The 17,305-nt window shown below is 33.4% G+C and overlaps 2 protein-coding genes across 2 annotated transcripts in view; one reads left to right on the forward strand and one right to left on the reverse strand.

The window, feature by feature from the left end:
- The window catches only part of MICU3 (Mitochondrial calcium uptake 3), a 21,960-nt gene extending 20,600 nt beyond the window's left edge, over positions 1 to 1,360 (reverse strand). The window contains exon 1 of the mRNA XM_065310289.1: positions 1,143 to 1,360. The gene's annotated coding sequence lies outside the window, so the exon portion shown is untranslated. The remainder of the gene's footprint in view (positions 1 to 1,142) is intronic.
- Positions 1 to 16,364, forward strand: part of bnl (fibroblast growth factor branchless) — a 25,691-nt gene extending 9,327 nt beyond the window's left edge. The window contains exons 2-3 of the mRNA XM_065310290.1: positions 13,283 to 13,386; positions 15,280 to 16,364. Coding sequence (XP_065166362.1) covers positions 13,283 to 13,386; positions 15,280 to 16,119 — 944 coding nt within the window. The 3' untranslated portion in view covers positions 16,120 to 16,364. The remainder of the gene's footprint in view (positions 1 to 13,282; positions 13,387 to 15,279) is intronic.
- The last annotated feature ends 941 nt before the right edge of the window (positions 16,365 to 17,305 follow it).

The following is a 17,305-nucleotide window of genomic DNA, read 5'->3' on the forward strand; positions in this document are numbered from 1 at the left end:
TACTTCCTACAACATAACCTATAACTTAAGGCAGTTACTGAGAATTTTTTTCAAAAAAAAAATTTTTTAAGAAAATAAAATTCAATGACTTAAGTCTTTAACTCTCTTGACTTGTGAGTGATTTCATGGTCGATTCTCACTGTCACTTTCAATCAACGTGTAATTTCACCGCAGGCCACAAGTATGCAATTATCGCACACGCACAACGCTTAAGTACGTAGTTTAAAGACATAACCTAGAATATATGTTGCTGTTTTTTTTTTCACGTTGGTGTTGTCGGTAAGTTGGAGTTTAGGTATAAATAGATAAGAATCATTGCGCGATTTGCGATTATATCATAGCGCACGAGTCGTCGCGCCGTGTGAAAGTGGAAATGTAAGTGTAAACAACTTATATTTAACATTGAAATTTCGTTGAACCCGCGTCTGACCGCCTCGGGCACGTGCGGCTTTTTCACTTTTTGCAAATCGCCCGGTTTGTTTTGCGACAGGCTTAAACGTATCGCTAATGGGTGATAATATTTTAGATTACGTACTATTGTCGTAAGCATTTTTATTTTGGCTACAAGTTATGATTTTGCAACAAAATTTTAGATTAAGTAATAATGGAGATATATAGAATATTTCTAGAAAATGAAAAATTGATTTTTTAAACTTTTTTTTAAAATTTTAACAAAATTTCGAAAAAAAATTAAAAGCGCTTTAAATTTAACTTTTTTTAAATTTGAATTCTTAGAAAAATTTATTATTTTTCTAGAATTTGGAAACAATAATTTTTTTCGAAAAATTTTGCCCAAATTTGCAAAAAAATTAATTTTTCTGCATTTTTGATTTTTTAAATATAAAATCAAATAATACAAATGAATTTAATATAAAACACGATATGTAAAATAATTTAAAAATATAATTTATTGCAAATATGTAAAAAAATCCCAAATATTCTCGTTTTTTCTAAATTTTTGCAGAAAAAATCCATAAATCTCCGCTATCCAAACACACGAAATTTATTATTTAATTAATTTGTGACACTTCACGGTAATAAAAATGCAAATTCAAGTAGTATTTACTTACAAATATTGACATTAGACTTAAGTGTGTTGAGTCATCATTACAAGCAGATTTACTACATATTTGCATACTCACTACACTCCATCCAACTGCTTGCCGCCGTACAGTTCCGATTTCACTCACATTAAGAGAATCCGATAAAAAAGATATATTCTTCAATATATATAAATTTATTTATATATATGACCTGATAGACCTTCACTGCTGTTGTGCTCGCGCAAGAAGCCGAAGTCACGTACGCCAGTCGGAAACTTTTTTTCGGCGAAGCCGAAGCTGCCACTCGAGCGAGCCACTCGAAGTGAATGCATTTTAAACGGGTTTGTTTGATTAGCGATTTCCTTATTATGAATTATGATGCATTATTACTGCGGGTCGGCAGCAGCTGGACACGCCGCCAGTCAAAAACTGTTGACAAAACAAAACCATCGCCGTGGACAGCGCGGAAATTCAAACGTTCACACTCTTTTCACCGTTAATGTTAATCAACACACACACGGCGTACATACGTGACATGTTTTTAATTAAAATTAAACCGACCACGGATGATTCGAATGGCGGTCAGGTTTCTAAAACATTTCGTCATAATATTTTAAGCGTCTTTAATTGAGCGTGTGTTATCTGGTCGAAAATTTCACTCCGGAGACTTTGTACGAGGAGCCGGAATGTCGATAATGCCCGAGTTTATTATAAACAACTTAATTTAAGTGTGCGCCAGCCGGCGGCGTACATTTGCTAGCGATTATAGTGATTATACACAATTAATTGATGAAATTTATGAATTAATAGGATAAATTATGGTAATTATGCCATGCGCATAATGGGGCATTACAAGCTCATCGATGCAGCGTGGATTTATCAATGGGAACACTGTCGAGAGAAGAGAAAATCTCGACTGGGATATAGTTTTAGATAAAGCTGGATTTGTTTTTGATGCGATTCGTGTGGGTGACGGAATCGCATCAAGGGCGGAAGGGCTTTTTATGAGCGCGCATAAAAGTGAGCAAAGAAATATGGTCGATGTTATGTGCGTGAATAAACTAGCGAAAACATACGCTGGAACAAAGCAAGCAATGACATCTATCGACTTGTTATGGGATTATATGGTTATAGGTTAGGTTATGTTGACATCATAAAACACATAGATTACACTGGTGCGATGTTTTGTGCATGTAAATTTCAATAAATGAGGAAGTAAATTTTGAATTACACATTGAACAACAGATATTTTTTAGAAAAATTGAAAATTTTGCAAAAATTAAAAGTTTTTTTGTAATAACTTCAAGAGTTTTTGCTTTACAAGTTTTATCTTTTGATAAGTTCGTAAAGATTATAATTATACACAAGTTTACAAAATTTGACGTGGATTGAAGCAATAATCACGGAGATAATGCAAAAAATGTGATGTTTTTGGAAAATTTTGCGCAAATTTTTAGAAAAACTTTGTTTAAATGATGTTTTTCCTTGAAATAATTGCAATTATTTATATTGACACTAAATTTAGATTTGATTGGAACAATAATTACTAAGAATATTTAAAAAAATTATTTTTTGCAAATTTTAAGCAAAAAAGCAAAAATTGTGTTTTTGAAGTTTTTAACTTGGACAATGTTGGAGTTAACGTATAACTACCGAACATACAAATATTTACTATATTATCAAACGTATTTTTCTAAATAAAACTAAATTTACCAATCGACACATAAAAAATAATATCAGCAAATAAAATTATTAATATTCCCACAATTTGACTCTAAATTTAGCACAGTATTTACTTCATATTCCTTATGACTAGAAAGTGCAATATCAATTACTCCAGCCGAGTTCTATATGCGCGAGGCGCGCATATAAATTGATTTGATTTGGCCGTAATGTTTTCACATGTTACACATTTTACCGTTTCGCAGCTTGTTTATTTATCCCGAAGATTTTCAGAGCTTGTTAAAGTCGCGCCGAATGCCCAACACGACACTGACGGCGCGCAGCCAATCGCGCCCGGCGCGATGATAATTCAATTACGAACGCAATTACTCGACGAGCGCGCCTCGTAAACAATTTCACGCGGCTCTTTCTTAATAATTATCAGCGGCCGCACGGCGTATGCAGGTATCGGATTACTGCACAGATTTAAATAATTTCTGATTGCTCGACATGTGTGCGCCGAGTTAATTATGTTATCAATATTGGCATCTATATAAACATCGGTGCGGTTTGCGTAAATTTACGTTGAGTTTATGTGTTTGTGTTTAATGTTTGAAAGTTATAAATAAATAAATAAATATATAAATATATAAATAGCTCACAGTTACGGAGAAGTTTGCAGGTTTTATTAATAGTTTTGTTGATATTTTTGTTAATAAAATGAAAATTTGATCTTTGGAGATCGGAAAAATATATTATTTTCAAAGAATAAGTTAGTTTTGCGGAAATTGTTGAAATTTGGTTAGTAAAATATGACATTTTAGTTCGTCATTTGTGTGAAAAATGATTTTATTGACAAAAATTTGCCAAAAATCTTCTACTGGCATCTCTCCCTACACCTGATTACGTCACAATCGAGGAAGTGACGTCAGTGTTGAGTTACAGCTTCTTTTTATTAAAATAATGATCATTCTCGTACTTGATAACAAAATAAACACATTTTCTGTATTTAAACACTCACATTTTATAAAATAAATTCAAATTTTTTGATTTTTTATCTCTAACTTTTTTATTTTTAAAATTTTCTACAAATTTTAAAGATATTCTGCTTCTCAGATCTTCAACAAACCAAAATATCAAACAAAATAAAAATCGCTCCACTTATTCTTTAATTATAAACAAATTTAACCTAAAATGTCTATTACCACCATCTATGTGTAACCATACACAATTAAACCACTAACAAAAACCTTTCGAATTTCAATATTTACTGAACGAAAGAAAGTGTCTAATTCATGCATGTGTTGTAACATGGCGTGAAATGAGTATTTACATTGCATTACATTCGATTACCAGTCATTAACTCGGTGGGAGTTTCGGCCGGCTCCTAATAGCCTGCGCCGTGTCACATTCGTGTATGTGCACTGCACGAGGGGACGTTCATTATCCCGCGCGCCGACTTTTGATTTCATAGCGTGCTGGCCGTGCCCGCGCCGTTTAAAACCGATTAAGAAATATTTCTGCCTTCAGGCATCTCATCTCTCCAAGTACCATGCATGTATAATACATCCAGGTTTTTTCTTCATTTAATTTCAAACGTACATAGGTATCACAACTCTACCTAGTAGAAGATATTGATACTGATGAGTTAGTTCGTTGGATAAAGATCGAATAAGTACTAAACTCATCAATATTACATCAATATTACCTATGAAGTTTGTGTAACTTGTAATAATTTATATTATATGTACTTATGAGGTTATGTTGAGTGAAAGTCAGAGTGATGTATTTTAACGTTTAACTTTCAACTTTTAACGGCTCCATTACGGAATAATAGCGGTGCTCAAACTTGGCACGTGGCATTGAAATAAAAAAATATAGAACAAAGCTTACGAAATTCGACCGCGGCAACGGCAGACAGTGTCATTAACATTCAGATTATTTTATTTAAAGAGATGTCACACACATCGCCAACAAAAAGAAACAAATTTTATTTCACCATTTTTTAAATTCTTTAATTTACTTGAAAATATCGCTATGTTCGGTACTTGTACGTTAACTCCAACATTGGCCAAGTGTAATACTAACAGATATTAATGTTATGCGAACGTCATTTAACCTCTGACTTCAATTTAAACCATATTGTCTCTAAAACAAGACAAAAGTTTATTTTACCAACAAAATATTAATTTTTTTTGTCAAAAAGGAAAAATTCAAATGTAATACAGTAAATATCTGTATGTTCGATACTTATACGTTAACTCCAACATTGTCCAAAAACTAACCTCATTTTTCAACAAACGTTCAAATCACTTAAAGATCATTTAACCAACAAAAATATCAAAATTTTATTTGCGTATAAAAATATCCTCAAGTTTTATTGAAAAAAAAATCTCTATGCTCGGTACTTATCCGCCAACTCCAACATTATCCACACATTACCCTAACCTCATAAAACATGAAACACAATCGATTATATAATGCTAACAAACGTTTATATTCTCCGCATGCCACTTCAACTTTGTACGCTTTGTATTCAATTTAGCCTAATGCGTGTTTATGATAGCTGTAACACACAAGATGGCGCTATTGTCGCCGAGGGATCAATCCGCGTTTTATAGCTTTTCGCTTCTTCCTGCGCGTAAACCCAAACCCGACGACTTTGTGGAAGTGCCACGCCAAGATAACGGTGTGTTTAGTATTTATTTGATTGTCCCCTTGTCTGCACGTCACTCTGCGGGATTAAATAAAATGCTCCTCACTTTCCGCGTGTCACAAGACAACTTTTCGGTGTAAAAATAAAACGCCGCAGGTCGCACGGCTGCCAATTCGTCGTAGCATTTACGTGCGCGTCTTTTGTCAATCAACTTAGATACAAACCACAAACAGGTAAATAACCTCTATAAAAATACACAATTATAGGTTATGTGTTGATGTGTATGTTTGTGTTTGAATGAATAGAATTGCATGATGTCAAACTCAAACAATGAATGACACTCTCGGAGGCCTCTTTGATAGCCTATTATTTAATAGCATAATGGTAAATAATAAATTTTTACGTAAGTGACTGCTTGACAGTCGTATTTATTTCGTATGCGAGAAATGCGCATTCTAATTAGTGCCGTGTTTTCGGGCAGCTCCGGCATGAAAACATTCATCACGGGACTCAAAATTAGATTTACGATACAATTTGTAGTACCTATAGAGTTTTCTTTGCGCGGCGCGTGTATTTCGTGTCCTTTACCTAATTTTTGAAATATTTTTTATTTAAATGTTTAATTCATTTGGTGGAATTTTAGTTTACGGGGGAAAACGATGTCTGATTGAATTTCAGAATTCCGCCGAGCGCGTTGTTTTTGTTGTGTTGATGGAATAAATTTACAACATTACACACGTTATGAACATTAAACATACACGACGGCTCAGCACGTCGACAGTTGGTAGGCATCTTGCTTGAAACATTGCTGCGGCTTGTAGTTTTAGCTTAAGTTTGAGTTAAAGTTAAGGGGTTATATTACTGCAAAATCTAAAGATAATTTTTAAGTTTTATTTTTAGAAAATAAAAAAATAAGTCATAATATAAACTTATTTTAAAGGATAATAGTTTTAGTATTGCGCAATTTTAATTTAATTTTTTTTAGTTCATTATTTTGCAAGAAATTTTTCTAAAAATTTCGTTAAAAATAGAAATAGTACGATTTTTAAAGTAAATTTTTGCCAAATTTGTAATTTTTGTAAACAGAAACATAGAAAAATAATGATTTAATCAATTGGCTATCGATTTTTCCCAAATTACGACAATTTTTGGCAAAATTTGTCAATTTTTTTTTCAATTTTCACCAAAAATTCAAAATAAAGCAGATATTTCGATTTTTATCAAGATTTTAGCAAAATATATATGTGAAAATTTAATATCTAACAATATGAGAGTACAAAATATAATTTCCTAAAAATATTTTTTAAAAACTTAAAATTTTCCGCAAATTTTCCCCAAAAACTCTTAAAATTTTCATTTTTTTTCTCCATTATTTTCAATACAACCTCATTTCCAATATACTCCTATAAAAATAACAATACCAATCCCCTTAAACATGAAAACAGTTGGAAGTCAGTTACACTGTAACACTGTTAGAAGTCGTTGGAAGTTGTAACGTTGCATTCTTGCTTCGCGCGCTTCACGTGACGCAAGAACGCACGTTATAGATTAAAAGCATCGTCGAGAAGAAGCTGCCGTCGATGATGAGATGCGACGACAGCCAAGCCTCTTTGATTTCACTAAACTAAATTACAGCGTTTTCGATTAGATTAATCAGCTCCCGCATTTCGGCCCGATACATATATTCTGCCCACAATTGCACCAGTATCAAAATAATATCTTAATTTCACCAAAGCTACAGCAATTATTCACTCCTTAATATCATAATACAGTTAGAAAAATAAAATTCCCGTCACGTCTTTCCCTGGGCATTAAAATAATTTCATTTCTAAAAGTGAAACTCAATACTCAATAAATACTTATCTCGCGCACGGTTGTAAAATCATCAATTTAACGATAAACCCCGCTTGCATAATATTCATAACAAGTTCTGGTGTAATGTAAGCTTCCAATAAGTTGTCGTTATTAGATTATGTTATAAACCGATTATGGCGATCGAAATTCCTCGGCGTGCAGAATTTTACCATGGAGACGTGAAGTGAACCAGAGGTGTCTTATTTTAAGCCCGTGGCGCGCAAATATTTACGCCGCGCATCAAAATTCTCAGCTTAATGAAGTTGCAACAAACGTGGTTTAATAAAACCACGTGCGTAACATCCGTCGACCGGAACTTTCATTATTCGCTCACACAATGCACGAGAAGGAAGTGTGCTGCGCGGGTATCTAACGTCAGTTAGATACCATGCTTGTAATTAACATAATAAAAGGAAATTGCAGTTTATTACAGTTTTTTTTTTCATCCAACGCCAGAGTTTAATTAATTCATGAGAATTTACGCAGCGGTGGAAGGCTTTGAGATAAAAATATTTCACAATCTATTTGGGTGTTCTATGTTCGTTTTTCGTTTTGATTCTTCAGTCAAGCCGAAAATTATTCAATTACAATCGAATCGATGCTGCGCTGCGTGCCGACTGAATATCTTGTGTAAACATCGCTGAGATGAGATGAAGATTTATGCAGATTATAAATGCGTTGCTGGCGAGGCTTGAATTTCAAATATCTGTCTGCTCAATTGAAATTTCGTAACGCGATAGATGTTTTATTTTATTTTATTTATTTATAGTTAGTGTATAGTTGGTTTTTATCACGCGGGAATTTATGGACTTTTAAATGCGCCATTTGAGTGTGTTTCTGACCAAATCAATGGCAAATCAATAAACACGCCGATTAAATTAGTTTCCTGTGTGTTTTTTCGGTGGAATTTGAGTGGAGACGTGTGGACAAGGTTTTGACATGTCGAACGTGTCAACGAAATGCTAAAATGTTAAGTTGAAATTCGTGTTTGGGACGAAATAATTAGAACGAAGAAAGTAACACACGGAATTACAGTAAAAATGCTAATTTTTAGGTGTATTTTGGGGAATAACTTATAAAGTTTTTATTTTAAAAGGATATCCTTTTGTGATATCCTAGTTGTTGTGATAATTCATAATAATATTTAGTTTTAGTAAAATTGGAAGAATACTTTTTGAGTTATTGAAGTTTTTTGTTGTGAAAATTGACAAAAAACGTATTTTGCTTAATTTTTATACATGGAAAAATAAAAACAATTTGCCATATTATAGTAATAATAATTATTATTATTAATACTGAATTTCAAATAGATTGGGCTAATACTTTTCAAGTTATAAAAGTTTTTGTGTTCCAAAATTGGCGAAAAACAGTTTTTGTCAATTTTTTTAACGATTATTTTACAATAAAACAAAAAGTTCTTTATAGAAAGACCAAATCTAAATCTGACGGTGTAATTTTAATAAAAGCGAATCATAATACCAAATATCAAGTTAATCAGAATAATATTTGCTGAGTTATTTGACATTTTTAGCCAAATTTTCAACAAAATTACATAAAACACAAATATTCGCAATTTTTATTAATATTTACATCAAAATAATAATTTTTTCCTCCAAATTGATTCCATATATTATTCCATTTAATCCCATGTTCAAATAAAACACGCAAAACACACGCAGTTGTAATGCAAGTAAATAAAATGCAAATATAAACATGTTTACTCTTCATTTGCAAACTGATTAAAATTAAAGTATGAATAAAATTAAAAACAACTTTTTGTCCCGTCTCGTACCGACTCGTACATACAACTCAAATACTACACAACACGTCGGTGGATTATTAAAGCAAAGATGATTAAGGAATATTAATAATCCTACCTTGGGCGCTGAGCGACTGGCGAGCTTTCCAGCACAACAAACAAAGTAGATAATTATGTCCGACTGACATGTGAGCTTGATTAGGGCATTAGAATCATTAATTCCGACGATGCCGACGTGGCTTTCAGCTTGTAACTCCCTCATCGCTGTGAGGTTGCGAGCGCTTTTTTTCGTTTGTCGCACGTCGCACGCTTTAATTTATAAAACCAACAAGATGAACAGATGAATTCACTTACCCATGGTCAGGTAGAGAAGAGAAGAACAGAAAGACAACTGACAGGTGAACATCTGAAACGAGAAAAAACAGAAAAATTAATCGTTTAATAAAGTATTAATCGTAAGAATTAAATTTGCACATGTAGAGGGCGCCACAACTTAAATATGGCCGACTTAAACCAAAAATTGATATTTTGATTTAGATATCATAAAATAAGCTCACAAAAGAATATTTTTAATTTAAAATTGTTATTTGCGTGTTTAAAGTGTTAATTTTAAGCACTTGATAAAAACAGGTTGAAAATTGCTATGTTCAACATGTTATTTTATTATTTTTAAGGGATTTAGTGAATTATTTTCGTCCGAAATATAAAAGATTTTCTCAAATTATTTTTATCAAAATTGCACATTTTTGGTTTTTAAAAATCCGTTAAATAAAGGATAATTCATAAATTTTACTTAAAAACCTACTAAAAAATTAAATAAATTAATGTTTTGCAATTTTTATGCAAAACGTTAAAAAAATTGCGAAAAATTCACTTTAAAAAACCGAATAACTCTGAAAATATTAAAATCCAGAGGGCGCCACAACTTAAATATCGCCTACTTAAACCAGAAACTATTAGATTACTTTATTATTAATATCGAACACTGCATAACAATGTAACACATTGTTAGAACATCGAATGTAGATCTCCGTGGACCTCACAGAAGAATACTCGTAGCAATTACAAGAAGAAAATCTAGTTAACAAAAAATGCATCCTCGGCGCCCGGTCTGCATTAATATTCAAACGAGGTGTCCTAATAAGTGGCGTATAATGCGCTCGTTTGTTTCGTTATCTTATTTATGCCCCAATATTTTACATTAGCTCATTGGTCAGCATCACATTAGTGCACTGCACAGTCTACACTACACAACTCGGTGAGAAGTGGAACGAGGCGCAAGTGCGTGAGCAGGCGCGGTTGTAAACAGGAGGATTTACGACAAATTCGTATGCGTTCGGATTAATAAGCGAGATAAAAACAATGCGCGCACACAGGCGTATATTATGTATATCTTTTACTCGGCGGCGCGCGCGCGAGCTAACGCTCGTAATCAGTTGCGGCTGCATTCTTCCTGGTACGTGTTGAATCTGTCAACTTGCTTAGTGGTGATAGAATGACCACCTACAAGTTTTCTTCGGGAGTAAGATTACGGTTTAATTGGAATATTCGATGTGGATGATTGAAAGTGTTGCGGTGGGGAAATTGAATGGATTGATAAGGAAATCATCAATAATATTTATATGGGTGTTATAATTGACATTGGATTGAATGATGTTTAAAGTGTGAAAGTTTATGTTGGAATTTGAAGTTATTTGCGTGTTAAAAGTGATAATTTTAAACACTTGATAAAAACAGGTTGAAAATTGTAGTGTGTTACTTGTTATTTTGGTATTTTTAAGAGAATTAGTGAATTACGAATAATTTCGGTAGAACGGTAAAAAATAAGTTTTTTTTACAAAAAATTCTATAAAATTAGGAAATTTTTATTTTTTGCAACTTTGGCAAAAATTTCACTTTAAAAAATCGAATAATTCGAGAAATATTCATCAGATTGATAATTTGGTAGATTTATTTACTTTTTCAATATTTCTACTTCTAATTTATATTCATTGTATAAAAAAATATCTGCGTGTTCAAAGTGTCAATTTTAAACACTTGACGCAAACATGTTGAAAAAATGACAAAATTAAGCTTTTTCAATTGATATTTTTATAATAAACAGTGTATCAGTGTCATTAGTAATCCAAAAATCACTTTTGTGCACTAGTGCGTAAAAGTATTATTTTACAAACGCTAAAAACTAAAAAGGCTAGAAAAGCACTATAATAGAACATTTACACAATATTACAAACTATTTTACGTAAATATGTTAAAAATATTACTTTTTATCACTTCTTATTCCCAAAATGTATCATTTTACACACTATTATACTCATGTATATAATAATATGACCCACTGAATACATTGTAGCCTCCTCAAAATAGTAAACGAGTTATTTTCGTCCGGCTTGCGGTTATATCACAAATCCCGATATCTCTTAACTTAACGAAAATAAAAAATAAACGCGGTACTACGCGCCATTTCTAAATTTACCACAATATCCATTATCCTTTGCTGCGCGTATCTATTGTCTGTTTCTCGATCTGCTGAGATGTTTTCCAAACATCTCACGCCACAAGACCATCCACAATAATACTCTCTGTCAGTGTCTCGACAATATTTTGTAAACTACGCTACATTTTTTCATTGCGCATACTATACTCGTATAAAAAAATAAAAACACTACCAGCAATATTTTCGCATCGCTTATCTCGTAAATAATTGCGAATGCATTGCGCTGTGATACAATGACGACACTTTAGATTATGAATATCTGAATGAGAGACACCAGTCCACACCAGTGCTGTGGTCACACAGATGGACGTTGCTGTTGAGCGTTGATGAAAGTGAAGTGTGAAGTGATCTTATTAAGATTACAGTTATCACTTAATACACGGTATGTCACGGTGTAGGTGTAGGTATTTTTTGTCTCGCTGCATATTTATAAAGATATAAAGAGAGTACAAAGAGATTATTTATCTGTTGGTTGAGCGGTGGTTGGGAGATAAAATATTTATTTATTGTTACGACTCGCAGAGGTATCTTTTATTGCAATAAGTATTGCAAGGTGAGAGAGGTGTTGCAATTTGCGCACGCTGATGATGGCAGCTTGATAAGAATTGAAGAGGGAAATAACAAGTCGAGCGAAAACAACTTCACTTTTTATATTTATTCATAAAGTAATCACCTTTTTCAATTGTAGAAAAAGAAAAAAGAGAGATAAAATTGTTGTATTGTAGATTAAGTGTAGAAAATCATAATTTTAAACACGCAGCAGGAAGGTATTTGAAAAATAAGATTTAGGAACAATTTTTTTGATGCTAGTGTTGATTGAAAGTGATATTTAAATGCAAAAAAATTACTGTTTTGAAGACGAGTGCCCAAAAGTATCAATTTCTACTCTAATTATAATTTTTTGTTCAATATTATGTTTTTATGCAATTTTTGATAACTTTTAAATATATAAAGTAATATTTTTGAACACTAGTGTGCAAAAGAACCATTTTAAACCCGTAGGATATGAAATTATCAAGAATAGAATTAAAAAATGATTTTTTTCTATGTTTTACACCCTATAATTTTACGCACTAGTGTTCAAAAGTTCTATTTTAAAATAAACTTCAAAAATGTCAATTTTATCACCAACAAATACAACATATTTCTATAAATTAACTTTTTTTTAATAAAACATGTTGAAAAATTAAATTTTCTCCTAAAATTCAATCATTTAGAATCAAATTTTTGCACACTAGTGTACAAAATCACATTTTCTCACATTTCTATAAACCCTATTGATAGTTTTCAACGTTTCCAAATATATTTTACACACTACAATCACCAATTCACGAAATATCCTCTCCACAAAACCATTTTATTTACACCATTGAAACAACTTTCTAATGTAACTCGATAAGACATTGTCTCAAACGCACATAAAATTCGAAGATGCGTGTAGCGTTGTGTCGCCTTGGAAGACCACCAACAAATTTCCCTATCGTGAACAAGTAGCAACCGTTGCGCGAGGACATAAGAAACGCAACAAACGTTACAATGAATATTTATCGAATCGAAACTAAACCGTCGCAACACAAACTCCAGCCACTCATGAGAAAATGCAAAAAATATTTACGACGATATCTTGCGCGACACCCACCCGGATTCTCTTCATGCACCTTTTAGTTTGACATCGGCGCGTGAAAAACGGTACATGCATTGCTCGCTTATTAGTTACACGCATGCCAAACGCACTTACGCTCATAAATTACTTCAAATATACCGAGTGTTTACAATAAATCACTGATAATAATAATTAATTCTTGTTTCAGCTATACTTCAGCGCACGGCGATTGGCATTGGCAAGCTGAAGATCCAAGGCGTCGGAACCTGTCAGTACTTATGCATGGACGCGTGCGGTTTTCTCTACGGATCGGTAAGTCGAAATTAATCTCCTGTCCTGTTAGTGTATACTGATAGCCGCCAACCATACTAATAATAATAATAATAACTAATACGGTTTGTGTGTAAGGATTTATCTGTTCGGCGTGTCGATATTGTAAATTCGCGCCTCGCGGAGTAATTTCTTCAGCGGCGCGCATTAATTCATCAGGTTTATATTCGTATTCGCGCCGCAGTGAATTTGAACGCGGCCATTATCTTTATTGTGGCGGCGATCATAAATAAACCACGCCGGCATTTTGCGCTTTTTATCCTGCCCACCTAGTGCTAGTTGCTAGGACGAGCTGACAATGAGCATAAGGATGCGATTACGACGCACTGGAGCCGTGTTTAACGTTGTGAAGTTGTTAAGTCAGAGCGAAGTGTAGTGTTGGTCATGGACCATGGACGAGATTTAGATTTTAATCTAGATGCGCGTGTTGCCGGCGCGTCGCGAATCTATTATTTAATTTATCGCTGAGGGTACGCAAGGCGTTTGACATTTCCGCGCTTAAATTAACTTGAGTAAACATTGGTACTACTTTGTAAAGTACAAAGACTTCATATTTTACTATTTATGACGCTGTCAGATTGTGTGATAATGGGAATCACAAATAAATCGGTGATAATTAAATGCAAATTGAGTTTATATAGTCGTGGAACTTATATAAGAATTATTTGGGTAGAAATTTTTAGTTTTTTGTTAATAACTTGAAAAGTTATTAATATATTTTAATTATTTTTAAATAGATTTGTTTATTATTTAATTCTTTATGAATCTTTAAAAATTTTGAAGTGATTGGTCGATTTTATAATTTTTTACAAAATTAACTTTAATTGTTTATAACTTTTTGTTAAATAATTTTAGAAACAAAATTTATAAATAATTTGGTGTTGAATTTAAGTAGACATCTATTTCTGAAAGAATTATTAAATTTCTTCAAATAGTTTTGTTTTTATTAATTAAAAACTATGACAATGCAATTTTATTCGCGGCTTCTGAGTATGGACTGCAAATTATCGTCAATTACTTACAGTTATTTGTTAATACCTCGCACGGTGGTCAATTTATTTAACTAATTTTTAGTGTAGATTATGTAATATTAAATTCTGAACATAATTTAAGAAAAATATCATTGATCACACATTTTTATCAAAAGTTATAACCTAATTTCAACCAAATTACAAAATTTATAAAAAAAAAATTTTTCAATTGTTTATAACTTTTTACACAATATACACATCATCAATATTTTTACCAAAATCTATGCAGAATTTAATACTCTTAAACCACTGTTAAAATTATCCATCTACCACAAACAGTTTTCGAGTAATTAATAAATAACTAATCCTCAGACAATAGCCGCGTCTACAAGTAAGTGAAAGCACCGAAACTATATTTAATCTAGTATTACCAGCGTACTTCTTTAAGGTTAACGTCCTGATTGTAACCTATAAATTACCAAACATTAAATCGCACTTCGCACGCTCTAAACTTTGTGACACGGGTCTCGCAATCGCACGAAATTGCTTTCCCGCTTTCCTCGCACAAGTCAGAAATGAAGTTAAAGTTTAACTTTTAAACGTTTCCCTTGCCAGAAACTTCGTACAAGTTTCCAACGTTGACGGAAGTAGATTTGTAGAGTTTTATCGAGTTACTAATGGTCCGCTTCTAACGAATACTTTACTTCGGATCAAATTGAAAGAAAAAGTATCATAAATTAGTTTAAGGGACCTGATCGGAGCTTTTAGATAATTGAAGAATGGAACAACCCTTGATCATAAAGATCACCAAAATAGATAAAGATAGAAATAAAGAATTTAAATCGTTCAATTAGCCTCACCTAACCTCACCATGATAATGATTTCAATTTTTTTTCTGTTTCAGAGGGAGTTTAATGAAGAATGCGTCTTCAACGAGATGATCCAAGAGCACCACTACAACACCTACTCCTCAACGAGGTACTCCAATGAAAAACGCACCATGTACCTAGCGCTGAACCGAAAGGGTACACCTCGCAAGGTGCTGCTACATGCCGGACACCCTCTAGGAAGGTTATCCTCATACACCAGGGTCCTCACCAGGACGGTACCACCTCAGAAACTGGAGGATCTCCACCCGGTGCGACATCACGGGCATTCCTGCCCCGCGGATCCAGTCAAACCCCATTCACAACAACAAGCCCCGACGCGTTGTCGACGCCACAAGAAGCGCAAGAAACGAAAACGAAAGTGTCCCGAAGATGAAGACTCCCTGGCTGCCCCAGGGGAGTCGCCCTGCATCGGGGGCGGTGGAAAAAGACAACGCGTACGACCCGTAGCCAATAGCCATAGTAACATTAATAGTAGCCATAGGTGTGAATCGGACGATAGTGAAGAGTGCCAAAGAGTTGTTGTTGATCTGAACGTTGGTGGTGGTGGTGGTAAGAAGGCGAGCAGTAGTAGTGCGAAGACGAAATTAGGTGATAGACTGGCGTCGAGTGGCGCGAAGAAGAAGCGGCTGCAGATGAAAGGTATTACGAAGTTGGCCGGGGGCGGCGGCGGCGGTGGTGGTGGAAGGAAACGAGTGCGGAATACAACGCATGGGCCGCCCACGACCACGCCTCTTCCCACATTGGTGGAGGAGGGTACTGAGGAGGGTGATTATCTCGACGGGACGACGGCGTTGGAGTGGGATGATCCCACGGCGGCGCCGACGCCCGAAGAGGCGGCCGCGCTGCCGGATTGACTCGGCGTCGACAGGACTGAAGCAACTACGAACGTAACGACGACGACTACAATGACGACATGGACACCGCCTCCTGACGCCCAGGGGGGCGGGTGTTCTCTTCATGCCACTCCTTCATCATCCACTCGCATGTTTTTCTATTTATTTCTACTATTTATTATATTTTGAAAATTGTACATAAATTAAGTAATCATATACCTCGCTATACAATAATAAATATTGAGAAATACACACACGATAAATAATGTATTTTATGAATATTAAATCCTATAAATTTCAGAGTTTTTTTAAAAAACGAGAAAAGGTAAGTAAAAAGTGACGCCATCTGGCGAACAATAGCTCTTATGTTCCGTATAAAATGGAAAATCACAATTTGTGCTATTAATACATGCGGGGCTATTAAATCACATGCCGGTCTGTTGAAAAGTCAACACTGCGAGCGCATGTGATGAGTTTAGTAGACCTTAGTATATGCGTGCCGCCACCCGAGTGTGCAAACACGCAATTACGACAGAAACAAAACCAGTTGTCGTAAATTATTGAGTTTTCTATTTGTAAACTAGTTTCTAAATGTTCCCAAGTGCAAAACACATATACAATAAAATTTTAAGTTTTTTAATATGCTTTTCCATGGAAAATTGTTTATAAGTTGAATAATAATTAATATTTTTAGTTGATATTTATATTGAGGGTTAATATATTTTTAGTGAAGATGTCTGTTAATTTTTAGGTGTTTTGGATTAAAATTGACAAAATGGTGGAGGAGCAAAGTTGAAGTTTTGTTTTTTAGTAGAAATTTAATGAAAAATGTTATTAATTTGCTAATAAAGTGAAAAGTAATTAATATTTTTATTTGATTTTTATTTTACGACTAAATATGCTTTCCAGTAATATATGTGCAAAATTTGATTGAATTTTATGTAAAATTGACAAAATGGCGTCGTTTTAAACTAAAAAAATGTGTTTTTCGCAACAATTTTTAGATTTTTTTGTTTTAATCTAGTGTAAAATCGTCAAATTTTAATATTTTCCATTGAAATTCAGTTCAGGTATAAATATATTCCTTCTTTCCATGTGTTCAAAATTTAGCAACTATTGCATAAAAATATAAACAATTAAACACTATTTTAAGTAAAAATTTACGCGATTTTTACGTTTTTTATCAGTTTTTTCAATTTATTTAAAA

The sequence above is a fragment of the Atheta coriaria genome, unplaced genomic scaffold (assembly GCF_025399875.1).
Source record: "Atheta coriaria isolate IRGN ID8LTWV9N9 unplaced genomic scaffold, Caltech_Dcor_3.1 hic_scaffold_8_pilon, whole genome shotgun sequence".
In the NCBI taxonomy this organism is placed as follows: Eukaryota; Metazoa; Arthropoda; class Insecta; order Coleoptera; family Staphylinidae; genus Dalotia; species Dalotia coriaria.